Raw genomic sequence first — 18,222 nt, 5'->3', positions numbered from 1 at the left:
TGTTCTCCTTCAGGAGTACAACTTACACTGGGTAGAAAAGTGATCTCTCCAATGTATTTGTCGAAGGATAAACTTCCGACTGAATTGTCGTTTCTTCCTGATATCCTTTGGGCTACTGGTCCTAATGATGTGGGTCTTTTGGAAATACCGCCATATGTTGTAACATTGAAAGCCAATGTTAAATTGCCACGCATTCCGCAATACAAGATTTCTAGTGAAGGCGAGAAGGCGTTGCTAGCGATCATTTATGATTTGATCAAAAAAGATGTAATTGAAGAGACAAGAGGCAACGTTTGTAATAGTCCTGTTCTGCCTGTTTTGAAACGTACTGACTCTTCTCAGCCACCTGTTTACCGGTTCGTGATTGATCTTAGAGAGGTCAATAAAATAGTTTTGCCACAATTTCCAGTTGTTCCTGATATCACTGCCCTATTGACTATGATTCCAGCTTCCGCCACCTGGTTCTCGGTGATTGACTTGAAGAATGCTTTCTTCAGCATCCGATTGCCGAGGAGAGCAGGGATATTTTTGGCTTCAGTTTAGGAGGCCGAAGCTTCCGCTTCAAACGCGCTCCTCAAGGCTACTGTGAAAGTCCATCAATATATAGTCAGGCTTTAAAAACACAGCTTGATACAATTGTTTTACCTGATGGCGCTACCCTTGTTCAGTACGTAGATGATTTATTAATCGCTGCAGATACTGAAGAAATTTGTAAAGAAGCCACCTTGTCGTTGTTGCGTCATTTGTCTGATTTACATCACAAAGTGTCCCTTTCAAAACTGCAATATTGTCGACAAGAAGTGACCTACTTAGGTCATCTCTTATCGAAGGAGGGAAGGAAACTGACCCCAGACAGAATTCAGGCCATTGCAAAATTGAGTGTGCCAAGGACACAGAGAGAAGTACGTGCTTTCTTGGGCATTACATCATACTGCAGACAGTGGATACCAAATTTTTCTTTGCTGGCCAAACCTTTGATAGCATTGACCTGTAAAGATACACCAAACCCCGTTCCATGGTCTGAAGATTGTCAGAAAAGTTTTTCCGAATTGCGTAATGCATTGTGTTCGGCTCCTGTGTTGGGTACCCCCGACTACAGTAAGCCCTTTACACTGTATGTCCATGAGAAAGAGGGTTTTGCATTGTCAGTGCTGACACAGTCTTTTGGAGACAAGCAGCATCCATGCGCGTATTTTTCGCCGACTTTAGATCCGGTAGCTAAAGCATTGCCGAGTTGCTTGAGAGCCACAGCGGCAGCAGCTGTTTCTATTCGACAATCTGCTGGTTTAGTGATGAATAATACGTTGATTGTGATGGTTCCACATGCAGTGGACACGTTGTTAAACAGGACCAAGACACAGCACTTAACTAGTGCTCGATTGTCAGGTTACGAGTTGACACTGTTAGCAAGTCATGTGCACATAAAGAGGTGCAATACGTTGAATCCAGCCACGTTATTGCCGATTTCAGTAGAGACAGAGGATGTTGAACAGCATGATTGTTTTATCAGGACAGAAGAAGAAACTAAAGGGAGAGTAGATCTTAAAGATACTCCTCTTGTAAAGTGTGATGGTACCTTATGGGTGGATGGTTCATGCTTCAAGCTTCCGAATGGTGATTCGACTGCAGCATATGCTGTCACGACTTTGCATACGATTGTTGAAGCTGCACGTATACCACATAATTCAGCTCAAGCAGCAGAATTGATTGCACTTACAAGAGCGTGTGTGTTATCGAAAGGAATGAAAGTGACCATATATACCGACAGCCAGTATGCGTTTGGTGTGGCTCATAGTTTTGGACGATTGTGGAAAGAACGTGGGTTCCTGACTTCGCATGGAGCTAAAATTCAGCATGGTCCGTTGGTGAATGAGCTTCTTGAGTCACTGACCTTGCCGTTACAAGTTGCAATTGTGAAATGCAGTGCACACAAGAAGGTTACTGACGATGTTGGTCGTGGCAATGCATTTGCTGACGAAATCGCAAAAGAAACAGCAAAAGATGTGATGAATCGAATGTATGTTGCAGGCCCTGCAAGATGGGTTGGTGACGTTGGAATGTGTGAAGATACGATAGAGAGTGTGAAGTCTCTTCAAGCTGAAGCTTCAGAGAAAGAGTTGAATGTGTGGAAAGAAAGTACGGGTAAATTGGATGAAAATGGTTGTTGGGTTGACTTGTCAGAACATCAGCGATGGTTGTTACCCGATGCGTATGTGCTTGCAGTGGTGACAATGGCTCATGGAATGGCCCATATCAGTGTGAAAGGGATTTGTAAGTTGTTGGCTCCAGTATGGCAAAATGCTGGAATTCCTAAATGTGCAGAGAATGTGGTCAAGAATTGCATGGTGTGTCTGAAATACAATCCTGGTAGGGGAACCCCAACTCCAGCTGGTCATTTTGCGCCTCCAACGTATCCGTTCGAGGTTTTGCAGCTAGATTTCATCCACATGGAAAGGTGCAACAATTTGATATATGTACTCGTTGTTGTTTGTGCCTTTTCAAGATGGGTAGAAGCATATCCCTAAAAGACAACACTGCCTTATCCACAGCTAAAGCCCTTGCCAAAGAATTCTTCCCTAGGTTTGGAATGCCGAGAATGGTCTGGAGTGATAATGGGAGTGAATTTGTGGGTCAAGTGATGAAAAAAGTATGTGAGGGGCTAGGTATCCAGCAAAAATTCCACGCTGCAAATCACCCCCAATCAGCTGGACTAGTAGAGTGCTATAATGGCACGTTAAAACTGAAGTTGGCAAAGATACAAGCGAGCTCTGGTTTTAAATGGCCCGACGCTCTGCCTTTAGCACTCCTATCAACAAGAATGACTGTGCATTCGCGAGTGGGACGTAGTCCCTATGAAATCGTGTTCGGCCGCCCAGCCAACATATGGGGAGTGCCAAGGCCGACAAAATTCAGTGAGATTGAACACCCTGTACTGCTTGATTATTTGTATGAATTGACGGCTAAATTGCGTGTTCTACACCAACAGGTTCACGATACTCTGCCTCAGGTCTCTGAAGCTCCAGGACATCTTATCGATCCTGGATCATGGGTGCTGGTCAAAAACTTCCAGCGGACAAAGAATGATCAGCCCCGTTGGACCGGCCCCCACCTCGTCCTTCTCTCAACGAGATCAGCTGTTCGAGTGGAAGGGAAAAAGAACTGGATCCACGGCATACACTGCAAGAGGGTCCCTTTACCTCTACCGTACGACCGGTGGGTCCAGGAGGGGATTGCTGACTCTGAGACGGAGACTGTGCCTCGTTTTCTGCCATTTAGCGATGCACGTGTAAAAGGAACAATTTCTGAACGAGAAAGTGACAATATTTTGCAAGAAGCTGTGCCACCGTCAATTCGATTGAACACTACAGAGCCTGAACTCTTGTTCCAGAACCAGACAGTACCTGGAAAAAGCCGTTATAATTTGAGGCCGAGAACTATGGACAAATAAAAAGGAATATGCTACTTACCAGTATGCATCTGTTCTTGGCATGTAGAGCTGCAGAGTTGTACACTTTGCATAGATCGGCATCTGGTGTTGGGCCCGGATGTTTGCAGTTGGTTTTTGTTCTTTGGACAGTCTTTGGAAGTCACGAGTTGGGTGACTCCTCCTTCGGTCCGTACTGCGCATGGGCTTCGGCTCCATCCTCAGATTGTTTTTCGCCAACAGGGAAATGATGGAGCGTAGTAATAACAGTGAGAAACCCATGTGTGTTGTACCTAAATAAGATAGACTGGAACGGATACTGGCAGCCGGGGAGGCGGGTGGGCGTGTACAACTCTGCAGCTCTACATGCCAAGAACAGATGCATACTGGTAAGTAGCATATTCCATTCGAGGCATATGAGCTGCAGATTGTACACTTTGCATAGATTACATAGCAGTACCCCACCTTAGCGGCGACCACCGGTATCCGTTGCAGCGGTTTGAAATAGTGTCTTTAGTACAGCCTGGCCCACACTAGCTTGTTGCTTGGAGTGCACGTCTACACAGTAATGTTTTGTGAAGGTGTGCGGTGTTGACCATGTGGCTGCTTTGCAGATGTCATCTAAGGGTATGTTCCCTAGAAAAGCCATAGAAGCCCCTAACTTTCTTGTAGAGTGGGCTTTAGGTGGAACAGATAATGTTCTTTTTGCCTTTTGATAGCAAATTTGTATGCACTTTACAATCCACCTAGCTATCCCTGATTTAGAGATGGGGTTGCCTTTATGTGGTGGAGAGAAGGAAATGAACAATTGTTTAGTCTTCCTGAAGGGTTGCGTTCTTTGTATGTAGTACAGTAAAGCCCTCTTAACATCAAGTGTATGCAGAGCCCTTTCCGCAACAGATTGAGGTTGCGAGAAAAAAACAGGTAATTCCACCGATTGATTGAGATGGAAGGGGGAAATGACCTTGGGCAGAAATTTTGGATTGGTACTAAGTATCACTTTGCTGTGATGTATTTGTAAGAAGGGTTCCTGTAAAGTGAACGCTTGTATTTCACTAACCCTTCTAAGGGAAGTGATAGCTACTAGAAAGGCTGTTTTCCAGGTGAGGAACTGTAGCTCACATTTATGCAGTGGTTCGAAGGGCGGACCCATAAGCCTTGTAAGAACTATGTTTAGATTCCATACAGGAGAAGGTGGTGCCCTGGGTGGAATTATGCGTTTAAGGCCTTCCATAAAGGCTTTAATAGCGGGCACCCTGAACAGTGATAAATGCTGTCTGTTTTGCAGGTACGCAGCAATCGCTGCTAGGTGTAGGCGTATGGAAGAATATGCCAGGTTACACCTTTGAAGATGAAGTAGATAGCATATGTTTTGAATGGATGCATCTAAAGGGTTGATCGTATTGTTACGGCAGTAAACAACAAATCTCTTCCACTTAGCGGCATAGCATGCTCGAGTGGTAGGACGTCTGGCTTCCCTGATAATGTTCATGCAATCAGGGGGAAGATTAAGGTATCCAAATTCTAAGATTTCAGGAGCCAGATCGCAAGGTTGAGCTGCGCTGGGTCCGGGTGTCTGATTTCTCCATGGTTCTGAGTTAGGAGGGATGGGGACAGGTGCAGTTTTTGGTGTGGCACCACTGAGAGCTGCAGTAGTGTGGTGTACCACGGCTGCCTGGCCCATGTTGGGGCTACTAGAATGAGCGTGAGGGAGTGCTGTTGCAGTTTCCTGACCACCAATGGAATTAGTGGGAGAGGTGGAAAGGCGTATGCAAATCTGCCTGACCAGTTCATCCATATCGCATTGCCTTTGGACAATGGTTGTGGGTATCTGGCGGCGAAGCTTGGGCATTTTTTGTTTGCGTGGGTGGCGAAGAGGTCTATCTGAGGATGCCCCCACTTGTGGAAGAATGGGAGAAGAACTTGTGGATGCAGTTCCCATTCGTGTATTTGTTGCGTTTGTCTGCTGAGCAGATCTGCCATGGTGTTTTGTATGCCTGGGACGTGCTGTGCCAGGAGAAAGATGTTTTGTGGAATTGCCCATCTCCATATGCTCTGGGCTAAGCGGGAGAGCTGGGGAGAGTGTGTCCCCCCCTGTTTTTGAATATAGTACATTGCAGTCATATTGTCTGTGCGAATAAGGACTGCTTTGGCTGAAATCTGTTTTTGAAAAGATTTTAGGGCTAGAAAGATCGCCAAGAGCTCCAGATGGTTGATGTGGAGCGATTTTTGTTGTGGCGTCCATAGACCTTGCATTGTGAGGTGTAGGAGGTGCGCTCCCCAGCCGGAGAGCGATGCATCCGCTGTTAGAACCACCTGAGGAACCGGGTCCAGGAACGGTCGCCCTTTGGAAAGGTTTGTGGTGTTCCACCACTGCAGAGAGTGATGAGTGCGGCCGTCTACCAACACCAGATCCGTCAGCTGTCCCTGGGCCTGGTTCCACTGTTTTGCTAGGCACTCTTGGAGTGGACGGATGTGGAGTCTTGCATGGGGCACTATAAAAATGCAAGATGCCATCATCCCTAGTAGCTTCATGAATACTCTGGCTGGGAGAGAGTGCTGAGCAAGGAACGTTTGGCGCAAGGCCTGTATGCTTGCGATCCTCGCTGAGTTGGGATAGGCTATACCTTTGGAGGTGTCTATAGTGGCCCCGAGATATTGCTTTATGTGAGATGGTACGAGGTGAGACTTTTGGTAGTTCACCGTGAAGCCTAGCTGGTGGAGCAGTTGGATGGTGCTGTTTGTATGTTGCACACATTGGTGGTAGGACGCGGCTTTTATGAGCCAGTCGTCTAAGTAAGGGAAGACGTGAATATGTTGACGTCTGAGGTGTGCTGCTACTACAGCTAGGCATTTGGTAAACACCCGTGGTGCGGTGGTGACCCCGAAGGGGAGAACCGTGAACTGGTAATGCTGACCGTCCACCACAAACCTGAGGTACTTCCTGTGAGAAGGGTGTATTGGAATATGAAAGTATGCGTCTTTCAGATCCAGGGTAGCGAGAAAGTCTCCCTGACATAGGAGTGGGAGGACTTGTTGTAAGGTGACCATGTGGAAATGGTCTGAACGTATGTATGCATTTAGAGGCCGGAGGTCCAAAATGGGCCGCAGGGTCCCGTCTTTTTTCGGTATTAGAAAATAGAGAGAGTAGACCCCTAAATTTTGCTGATTGACGGGGACCTGCTCTATAGCGTGTTTTTGGAGGAGGGAGATCACCTCCTGTTTGAGCATTGTGGAATGTTCCTGTGACATTGGACGGTGCCTTGGTGGGATATTGGGTGGGGTAGAAGTTAGCTCGAGACAGTACCCTGACCGAATAATTTGGGTCACCCATTTGTCCGATGTTATGGACTCCCAGGCGTGAATAAAGTGTTGCAGTCTGCCCCCGACCGTAGTGAGATGGTCTGGGGGGAGCGAGGGGAAGTCACTGTGCGGGCGGTGTGGCAGAACGGGTGGTGTTGGTTTTGCCCCTGCCCTTATTGTTGTTGCCCCTGTATCCACCCCTTCCCTTTGAGAAGGTATTTTGAGGAGGGGACTTGTAGGAGGTAGAGGCGCTATCGGTGGAGTAGCCTCTGCCTGTGCCAGGAAAGGACGAACGCCGAAAAGAGCGTTTAGGGGTCTGGGATTGCAATGCCCCCATAGACTTTGCTGTGTCCGTGTCCTTTTTCATTTTTTCTAATGCTTCGTCCACCTTTGGCCCAAAGAGGTGTTGTTGGTCAAAGGGGTGATTTAGTATGGATGCCTGGACTTCTGGCTTGAACCCAGAGATCCTGAGCCAGGCATGACGGCGAAGCAGGACACTAGTATTTATGACTCTAGAAGCAGTGTCCGCTGCATCGAGGGCACATTTAATGGAGGTGTTAGTAATGAGCTTTCCCTCCTGTATTAGGTCATGAGCCTTACGTTTGTGTTTCTCCGGGAGGTGCTGCATAAGAGCCTCAAGCTCATCGTAGTGTGCTCTGTCATAACGCGCAAGCAGCGCTTGTGTATTCGCAATGCGCCAGATGTTTGCGGCTTGGGAGGCAGTGCGTTTACCAGACGCATCTAAGAGTTTCGATTCCTTATCTGGCGGTGGAGCGTCGCCTGAGGACTGGGAGTTAGACCGCTTTCTAGCTGTGGACACAACTAGGGAATCTAAAGGAGCAGGGCCCTTAATGTATGTAGGGTCTGTGGGTGCTGCTTTGTACTTTTTTTCTATTCTAGGGTTTAAGACCCTGGCCCGGACAGGGTCTTTAAACACCTCTGCAGCATGTTTGGTAACGCCCTTGAGCATGGGCAAGATGGCTGTAGACTTATCTTGAATATCAAATGTATCCAGTAAGAAGTCGTCTTCCACTGGTTAGCTATGTAGTTCCACCCCATGATAGTGTGCTGCTCTCTGCACTAAGTGGTGAAACCCTAGTGAGTCCTCTGGAGGAGATGGCCTGGATGGGTAGAGGTCATCTTGAGGTACATCTGGTATGTCAGGGTTTTGGTAATCCTCCCATGGGTCTGGGGTCCCCGGTGGTGTGGGGTCCATTGGGGTGTCCGCTGGATCATAATCTGGATCCCCGTAATCCGGTTCTGGGGACGGGGTCGGGGAGTGATGAGGCAAGGGTGGCGGAGACCCGGGAGGGAGAGGAGGTGGAGGTGGAGGAGGAGGAGGAGGAGGAGGAGGTGGAGGAGGTGGTGGGGAGGGCACTCTGAGAGGAGATGTGGCAGAGTCCTTGCGCTTGGGCGGTGGAGGAGGAGCTGGTGTGTCAAGACGTCTTTTCTTGACAGTCAAAATCAATAACCCAGTGTTTGGATCCTTTGACAAGGTTTTTTGACAAGGATCAGGTGTAAAAAGGTCCATTGGCGCCGAATGTTCCGCTGGGGCCGATGTTTTCGGAGCCGAGGATGTGGGCGTTTTCTGTGCGCCATGCTTTTTTGGAACCTCGGTGTTTTCGGCGTTGAGGCCGGCTTCGACGCCGGAACGTCGGTGCCGAGGGATTTATGTTTGTGTTGGGTCGGCACCGAGAGTCCAGGCTTCGACACCGGTGGCTTCGGAGTGGAGCTGGGCGTCACTTTCTTCGGTGCCGAACGGTGTGTATCGGCACCAGGAGTGGGCTGGCTCGAGCCCGAGCCGCCGTGAGACTTGTGAGGCTTCGACACCGGGCCCGAAGGTGGGGTGATAGAAGCTGCGTATTTGGTTCTCCCTAGGCTCGAAGGCGAAGGTGTAACCTGAGTCTCTTTGGATATGGGCACGGGGGTGGGAGGGGGTAGAGTACTCACGACCCTCTGCGCCGGTGTGATGTCCTCCAGGTCGGAGTCGTCGGCCTCAGAAGCGCTGACGATGTCGTCCTCCTGCTCGGTGTGTTGCTGCCCCGAAGCTCCGGCGCCGTCTCCGAAGATGTCCGGTGGAGCCGCGGTCGATGAGTGCGCCATGGTGCGTCGAGCTCTTCGATCCCGGATGGTCTTCTTTGATCGAAAAGACTTACAGGCGGGGCAGTCTCTGGAGAGAGGCAAAGGTTACACACCTGATGGAGGTCGGTGTGGGGAAATTTAGACCCACATTTTGGGCACTTTTTGAACGGAGTCCTTTCCATCGGCCGGGACCGGAGTCGAGGAGGGCCCGAAGGCCGGTGACGATGGTGGAATCGGGAAAAGTGCTTCTACGAGTAGATGAAGAAGATGAAGAAACTCGATGAACGAGGATTTTCCGTCGAGGCTGGAACCGTAAAAGTTCGAAGCCGGAGCACGAAGTATCACATCCGAGCCCGATGGCGGAAAAAAACAATCTGAGGATGGAGCCGAAGCCCATGCGCAGTACGGACCGAAGGAGGAGTCACCCAACTCGTGACTTCCAAAGACTGTCCAAAGAACAAAAACAAACTGCAAACATCCGGGCCCAACACCAGATGGCGATCTATGCAAAGTGTACAATCTGCAGCTCATATGCCTCGAACATTCTTTTTCTTTGCTATTTTTGAAAGTGCAGCTCTCTCATCTGAGAAACTTTCTTATTTTTGTTTTTTCGAACCGCCATCCGGGTTCAGCTGTAGGGTCGTGGTTGCCCAAGTCTTTGGAGTGCAGCTGAAGACGTTAGGTCGACAGTTCTGGTCGGTCTAAGGGAGTTGCCCTGGACTGACAGAAGCACTCTTTAGCATAGAACACCCTACCACCACGAGCAGCAATCAGAGAGGATGGAGTTTTTCGAGAATGAGAGACCTGCCAAACAGATGGACTTTAAAGCCAGAATGTGTATAATGATGACAAAGAAACGATTTTTGATATTATGTATTTTCATGTTGCTTAGTGTAATGACGTTTTTAATAGGATATGTTTTATTCTCTTTTCAAGTGGCATTTGCACCCACTACACAGCCCATACCTCCTTCTACTGTTCCCTCGCATTCTTTTCACCCTCTGCCTGAACACGAGTCCGCTAGAAGATTAGAATTTGACAATAATTCATTCATTCAGCTTCTACACCAACACCAATTAGTAGTGAACACAACTAACTGTTGGGTGTGTGGTCTTATGCCTCATACTACTGATAAAGGTATCCCTTATCTGGTCCTGCCTTTCAGCCATAATGGTTCTGTGTGGGCATATAGAACGGTGTTCATATACGCTCATGAAGCCAACCCCCTACGTTCTGTGAAAGATAATCCTAAGAATAGTGCTCTAGTTAAGGGTAATGTAGATATGATTAGGGAAGGTATTTCCTATGAGACTATCCCGAGAGATGAGACACTAGCATATATTGGATGGAACATAACAGGATATGGAGTTACTCTGAGTGAGAACCAGCGAGCAAAGAGATCTTCCCCGATTTGGATTGTACCCCATCAGGGTCACCTATGTCTGCAAGGTAATGGCAAGAATCCCAGAGCTCAGTTGGGGAGAAGTATCTGCACTAAAACATATGTTTTTGCGTCTCAGACTTCCCCTTCGTTCTTAGCAGCTAAGGGTACCTATTTCATCTGTGTGGGAGGGCAGGCTTGATAAACAGGCGAGGAGGCTGGATATATTTGCCTAAAGAAAGAGTTTTATTTTGTTTCTGAGACAAGAGAGTTCTGGAGGTTGTTGTGTCTTCTGGTTTCCCTCCTGCGAGTATTTCCGCCGAGTCCGATGGGTCTGTAGAGCTTGAGCTTGACGTGCCAGGGGGGTCTTCGTCCGTGCGGCGGTCGTCTTCCCGGAGGCTCATAGGAGGGAAAAAAGGGAGCCGTCAGTTATGTATTGACTGGTAGGTTGCGTTTAAGAAGCACCGTCACCACACTAGGAGTGTTTCTTCGGGGTCTATCGGCTGTAGGATCGTGCAGGAATAGGGTAGTGAAGGGAATAGGGTAGTTACAAAAAGGACCTGAAAACCCTCTTCTAAGTACTTATTCGTTCAAGTTTTTTAACGTGCACTACGTAAGAACAAGGTTCGCGGGATGAGGAGTCAGCGAGGTTTGGGTTGCAAAGACGTATAGCTAGGTCCGACTTTAACAAAGCAGGCATAGGGCAATATAGCGTACCAAGCTCAACCTTCCTTGGTCTCTCCCGCCTCCCCCTCAGTGCGTTCCCTCCCGTCTTCCACTAGAGCCCGTCAAACCCTCGGTTCTTAAACCCCTGTGACGCTTTCACTCACCGGCCCCGCCGCAACTCTCCAGAGCTGCGGCCGCTCCCCAGCATCCTCCGGAGGGCACCACCAATCTTGGCACCACCGGTCCTCCGACTCCGCATCTTCCTGGTCTTCCTTCCGACTGTCCTCGTTTGCGTCCGCTCTTCCCGCTGTTCTTACTCCGCCTTCGTCTTCTTCCTGCTGTTCATTCCGCGTCCCGTCCTCTCTCTCTCCTTTGGTCCGTGACGTCGGTGTCCCTTCTCCTTTGCCTTTCATTGGGTGTTGATTTGCAGTTCCGGGGTTAACCCCGCCCTCTTCCGGTTCCTTGCTTCCTGTCTGTGGATCGCCTCCTGTCTGTGGATAAACAGGAGAGGAATATGGGTATCGTGGTTCAGGGCAGTCCATCATTCTCTTACGGGGGACTTTGTGTGGTAAGTGTTGACCAGAGCCCTTCCATGGCGTCATATTCGTGAGATCGTCCCGCAATCCCTCACAATCTGCCATAATAGAGCCAATACATGGTTGCCCCCTGACTTCTCAGGCACATGTTTTGTTTCGTTCCTGTTGCCTCCCACCTACACGGCCGCGGCAGATTACCATAAGACAAGGATAATTAGAGGTGTCATCAGTAAAGAAGACACTACAGGACACGAACTTGGAGATTTCGTAAAGGGTTTTCTGCCGTTTTGGGTCCCTATGGTTAACAGCAGGAACATAAGGCAATTGACAAGGGTGGTTGAATCCACGGTAGTTGAAACAGCCGGTGCCCTTAGTAATTTGACTGCTGAGCTCCAGTCGGACCGCCTTATGACTCTTCAGAACAGGGTCGCATTAGACGTCATACTTGCAGACCGAGGTGGGGTATGTAAAGTGATCCAATCAAGTTGCTGTTTTTTCATTCCAGATAACGCTCCGACAGTCTACCAGGCCATTTCCAAACTACACAAGATCTCCGAATCTATTCACGTGGATAAAGGAGATTGGTCATTGATGGGGTGGTTCTGGGAACTGATATTAGCCTGGGGATGGAAGATTCTGATAGTCATTGGGATGATCTTAGCCATTCTTTTCCTGTTCTGTCTGTGTGTACAGTGTGCTCCTGCAATATGTGGCCTCTGTGCTACATCGTGTGTAAGGAAACCTGTATCAAAAGGCGAGCTAAGTAATAGGATGATGCTACAGCAACATCTCAACGACTTTATGGATATAGACCTGGACTCAGATTAACGTGAGTATAGGTAATTGCCTATGTAAGGGCAAAAGGAGGGTCTGTGGTACGGAAAATTCTGGACCCTGTTATAAACATCGTCGTATCATGACGATTTTGGTATCAGCAGACCGAGAATGATTAGAATACTATGCACAAGCATTTTCGTCATATTCGGGTGACGAAATCACCTTAAAATCACTGTTTCTGTCCTGAACCCTCGGGTTCCATTTAAACGGCAGCCATTTTGTGATTGCCCTTACATGGGCCAATGACTAAGGCCAAAAACGAGTCTGAAGGACACGTGCACCTTAGCTGACTCCTCTGTGACCTGGGCAAGCTGACTCCACTGCCTGAAGCCAAACCTGTTCGGCCAGTTCCTTTCCCAGTGGCCGAATGAGATTAGTATCAAGGCACAACATATCATAAACCTTTCATCACACACAAACCATGCATAATCTTACACACACCTGTCCCTGTTTCTTTCTTTATGACTTGCTTTACGAGGAGGAGGTGCCCGTTTTTATTGAGGGTCCGTCGATATCTGATGAAAGTACTGAGCATTGCCGGGTAATTGATTGAGGGCTGGACAGACTGAAATATGGGCTTATCATCATGACTCTGCTTTTTCTTTGTAGTGAAAATATGTGAATGGTCAACTGTAAAATAAGGAATGATTGCCTAAAGCATAATATTTTGTATAAAAGGAGAAGACTGGCTTTGTAAAGGGGAGCAGTCTCCTGAGAATATACACCGTGTTGTACTTCTAGGATACCTGTTACTGGCTGCAGCCAATAAACAAGATCTTCACCAAGAAGACTCTGTGTTTCTGTAGTCTGAAACAGGAAGGACTCGAAGTCTTAGGGTGTGTTCCCTGGCACCGCTGGGTTCTGAAAAACCCAGTACTTCATGACACCACAGGCCTGCTACTGCAGCCTGGGTGAGGTAGTGTTAGCACTCCTCACTGAGATATAGGTACACTATATCCCTACCTGCACACACATATAAACCTATCAGTCACCCCTAAGGCAGGCCCTATCAATCCTGAGGGCAGGGTGCTTGGTTTCCATGTGAGGGGGTGCCTCTGCCTGAGCAGGGCCCCTCTGCAGCTCTCAGAGTCCATTATCTGTGGCTGTTTGTGGATGCGGTTAAACCATATACTCTTAAGTGCATTATAACCTAGCGGTAAATGCTAACTTTGGAATGGCTGCATCAAAACATGTTGTGTTTGGTGTCAAACGCTTTGGAATCATACCCCCACACCAGTAACTGGTGTGGGAGTATGATCCCACCCTTCTGGAGGGATAGACATGTACCCACTGTGGAAACACTGTAGAATCCTGAAGAGTCCTGGCATCACAAAATGGATGCCACCAGTCACAGACACTGGGCTGCCCTCCTGCTGCTGACCGAAACTCGCAGTGGAAGAGGCCCAACAATAGGCATCCTGTCACAGGGAGGTGTGGTCACCTCCCAGACAGGGATTAGTGTATTGGGGCTGGGTGGGTGCACTCCTAGAGTGCTTTGAAGTCCTGCACTGGGGGATCATTAGGCTCCTCTGTGCATATGCCAGCTCAAACCGGTTCAGGGGCTACCTGCCCCTGCTCTGGCGCGAAACTGGACAAAGGAAAGTGGGTGTAGCCACCCACTCCCCTGACCCTCCCATAGGAGGGGTCATAGAGCTAGTCCCTCCTTTCCTTGTAGTATAAGTTAGGGAACCCTTGCCATTGCAAACTAGATATCCCTGGACGACGCTCTGAAGAAGAATCCTGGACCTTCGACGTTTCACTACCTCTGGAAGACTGAAGAATCTCCCTTGGTATCAAGGAGTGACTTCCCTGCTTGGCAGGCACCAAAACTTTGAATCAACGGTCGCAAACTTTCCCGCTCCCACCGGAATCCGAAGTCCCTGCAGCCCCTGAAATGGATTTCCTGACTTCTCCAAGGCCATCGTGAGTCCCCAGCGATGCTGAGGCAAGTGGACCCCACGAGTGACGAGGAACCGCAATACCTGGGTACCGGGCACTATTTTCGAGTGCAACCCCTTCACGACGTTCTACAAACGTGTGCATTGGACCACGTGTGGTCCAAGCCTCCAGCAGGATTTCCTCCGAAGATCAGAGGCCTACCTCGTCCCGAGTGACCATGGGCTCCTGGTGAGTGAATCCTCCCAAGGCGTCTTCGCGATCCCTTGCCGGCTGGCTTGTGGGTCCCCAGAAGACTTTTCTACGAAACCAAAGGGCTCCCCTGGTTGCTCCAGGCCTGCCCTGACTTACACTTGCTGGGTGAATCCCTCACACCTTGCTGGTCTGCACCGTTGACTTTTTACACTTTCCACGAGACTTGCTGTTGTCAAGGCTTGTTGGCTCCAATCTGGTCGCCGACACCGCAGTAAGCTGCAGACTTCGTGGGACATGCCGAATCCAGCTCCTGGTCGTCGTCGACGCCTCCTGGACCTCGTGGCTGAAGAGTCAAGACACCCGTGATCACCTGAAATCACCCGACGACTGTGGGCATCCAGCTTCCTTGCCCCGGGTCACTGCCAAGAGACTTTGAACACTGTCTCCTCTGCTTTCAGGTCTTCTTTCTTCTGAATCCAGGCTTGGATTCCACCGGACACTTCTCCTGTCTTCACAAGGAGCAAGTCTTCTTTGGCTCCCATTGAAAACGGCGCCGCGACCCGACACCAAAAGACACCTATGCACCCGGCTTCCCTGGGTGAGGTAAATCCAGCACTACGGTGCTCCTGTGGGTGTTGGCTCTAGAACTACTTACCCTGTAAGTGACTTGCATGTAGACTCTCCCAAAGTATCCTAAAACTCTAAATTTCCAATCGCGACTTGCTCCATTGAAGTCAATTGGGATCCGCTGCTGTGTTCTCACACTGCATGCGTCTCCCCTGGGTCCTTTACTTACCTGCCTTGGGTGGATTAGTGAGGCCCCAGCGCTTCTGAAGGTCCTAGGCCTTGTCCCTTCTCAAGTCGTTATCTCGAAGTCTCTTTTTTAGTATATGGTCTGGTACGCCCCTAGGGCCCCAGCCATATTTGTGCTTAACTTGTTGTGAAATGTTGAAACTGAATGCAACAGGATGTGGATCACTCAAGTGGCCAAGTAATGACTTGGCATATTTTGCAAAACACTTTCTGATCATCCTAAACATTGTGGTTATAAAAAAGACTTTCTATAATGGTCGATGTTGGGCCCTTATAGAGGTCTAAGTGCAGCAGAGCATTTAAGAGAGAAGATCATTCGGCGAACAGAAAGCATGAAATGTTAAAATATGTTGATAGGACATTACTGATGAAGCTTAGCATAAGCTGGTATTGGCGCTATGAAACTAGGTTGAAACAGCTCAAGTTTAATGAGTGCATTTTGGGAGGCTTCTCTTGTATGAAGGAGCAAGAAAGTAAGTGATGTGTGACAGAGAGGAAATGTTTCAGTGTGGGTGTGGGTATATAACTTGTGAAAAGGGAGTGCCTTATTTGCACTCAGTTTCTGCTAGAGGTGTTGCGATGAACTACCTTGTATGTGATGTTGCTGTTTTTTAAGTTGGATTAAGTTCAAAGGGAAGCCATCTGACAGATGGGGAAACAGGTGTGAGGTAATAAAATCGTTTTGTGTTGAAAACCTTGCTACAGTGTAGTGAGCCCAACAATGTTAGAAGAGCATGTCTATTTACGATGTTAATTTAATTTAAGCCCCAGAAGGAGCACATGACAGATGCATTACATTCCGACTGAGAAAAAAAGAAGCACAACGGGCGGTAATGGCAGCCCATGGCCACACACCAGAGCAGGCTTCTGATGTGGCAGCACTAGGTAGGTTTTTGGGGTCAGTGTAGGGGAAAAAGTACCATTCGACTGGAGAAGGAAATAATCAGATATGTTTTACCATATAAAGGTCACAAAATGCCCTGGAGAGTTATTTATAAAACATGGGTTAAATCATTCAGTTGCACAAATAAATTATTTAAATATAGTGATAAACTTGAAGTGAGGTAAGAGCCAGCCGATAATTATTTAGGAACAAGGATGCACATGAGGCAGAAAACCCCTAGTGAGGATTTAAAACCAATTTAGATAATATGTGATTAAAAGCTTAAATCAAACATTTTACAGAAATGTCACCTTTGCTTGCAGTGCTTAATGAAAAGTTTTCCTTGATGTTATTAAAATACTGAGAAGGACAATCATTTGGTTCTGAGATGACACTTTTTTAACTTTAAAGTAGTGATGTATAATAATCTTAATGCCAAACATTTTATTGCCATCCTCTGTATCTTTGTCTCCATCAACCATATTTGATCATCCCTCTTTCTCAATATTTAAAATATACTTTTTATTTGCTTAAGAGCGCTGAGTCCGACTATTAAGAGATACAGTTTTCCTGGTCATATTTCCCTCAGGTGTGGGGATGCTGTAGGCTTCTAGGGTCTAAGCAAGAAGATATAACTAACTTGATTTCCTCATACCCCGGTTAGACGTATGCACAAAATAAGTGCAGATACTGGGGTGAGAAGAAATACTTGAAAAATAATGTTTTGCTGGACTGATTAAGATTGTGCAGTAGATTGGTACAATATGCAATATTTTGATTAAATTATAAGAAAACCTTGAACAGATAGTTTGTATGCCCGGAGAGCTCTACAAAACGATTTGAAGCCTAGATACTATGTTATATTGTTCCATTCCAGAATTTGCACTGTGACTAACACATTATGCTTCAGGATATTTATTAGGGCCAGTGCTCCTCTGGGTTTTATTGAATATGATTTGCATGTTTATTACTAACCAACACTAATTAAAGATCATTTCAGTACAGTGATAGGTGGTAACTGAATCTTTAAGTAAGTGACACCACAGTTTGCAGACAAAACAAAGAACACTGCACTATTATGAACTTGCCTCATGACAACAAATTGCATATTTGCACATCTATGTTGAATCCAGTGACTTGGAAATAAATCAAACTGTTCATGAAAATTTGATTTAAAACATGAAAACTGGGTACAGGAAGGTTTGAAGACTTGGGCAGTTGTGTGTGTCATTTTGTAATACATGGCCACAAAATACCTTAAGAAACCCATGTTCATCCTTACCTCCGTTTCTGTGCTTCATTGCCAAGCAGACTTCAATAATCTGTACCCCCAACTCATAGTAAAAATCTCCAACTCCTAACATCTCCGACCAAAAGCCTTTACCAGCTGGACAGAAAAAAAACAAATGTAAGGGAGAAAGCCGTAAACGCCACAGCAGACAATTGGTCCACAAGACGTCAACAATATGCTGAGGCATGATACACACCACAATGGATTATGTGAACCATTGCAAGTGTAACATATGACAGGGAGTCAGGTTTTACTGATGGTGCGTTCAATAGTAACATACAAGTTTACTGCCTGCAGTTACTCTCTATCTGCAGGTCACAGGCATAGCGTCAGTTATCAGGGTCACACCATCTTCATTTAAATATTAGTACAGAGTTGGTCACTTTATCAGATCATGTTTTAACATAAAGAGCTAAATAACAAAATATTCAATTACGGGGAAGGGGGGCATGGAAAGAGAAATACTAGTTTCATGAAGGGGGCATCATCAGCTTAATGGTAAGATGGCTGCAGCATTTTGAATGTTAATAAACATTGATTTAATACATGATGCAAGCACCACAGGGTGGAAACCAGCTCATTGTGACATTACCATAAATATACCATGTCATTAGGTGTAGGACCAAGGAAAGAGAAGAGGGCAGGAAAGAGAGCAGAGGCAGAACAAAGGAGAACAGTTCAGAATGTTGAAGGAAGAACAGAGTCGGTGAAAAGGCTTTTTCTGGTAAAAATGGCAGAGTGACGGGTGATGGAAGTCAACATTTTGATGGTAACACAAGTTCAAGGATCATTCTCCGGTCCTCCCTTTTCATTTTCAGTGTCAGTACAGTCATTCAAAAGGACACATATCTAACATACAGCCGCAGTGTGCTACATTTAGGTTTATAAAAAAAAAAAGCACAAGTGTGTATGAAA

At 47.2% G+C, this 18,222-nt stretch overlaps 1 protein-coding gene across 4 annotated transcripts in view; it reads right to left on the bottom strand.

The window, feature by feature from the left end:
- LOC146869531 (vacuolar-sorting protein SNF8) overlaps nt 1–18,222 on the bottom strand; it is a 225,236-nt gene that overhangs the window by 127,839 nt on the left and 79,175 nt on the right. For 3 of the 4 annotated variants that reach the window (XM_085603876.1, XM_085603905.1, XM_085603892.1), the window contains one exon: nt 17,299–17,403. The exons of the other annotated variant lie outside the window; for it this stretch is intronic. In XM_085603876.1, coding sequence (XP_085460002.1) covers nt 17,299–17,403 — 105 coding nt within the window. The remainder of the gene's footprint in view (nt 1–17,298; nt 17,404–18,222) is intronic. 4 annotated transcript variants of the gene reach the window in all.

Source organism: Triturus cristatus, chromosome 1_1, assembly GCF_964204655.1.
Source record: "Triturus cristatus chromosome 1_1, aTriCri1.1, whole genome shotgun sequence".
Lineage (NCBI taxonomy): Eukaryota > Metazoa > Chordata > Amphibia > Caudata > Salamandridae > Triturus > Triturus cristatus.
The sequence above is the reverse complement of the archived record's forward strand: the minus strand, read 5'-3'. Positions and strand labels throughout refer to the sequence as shown.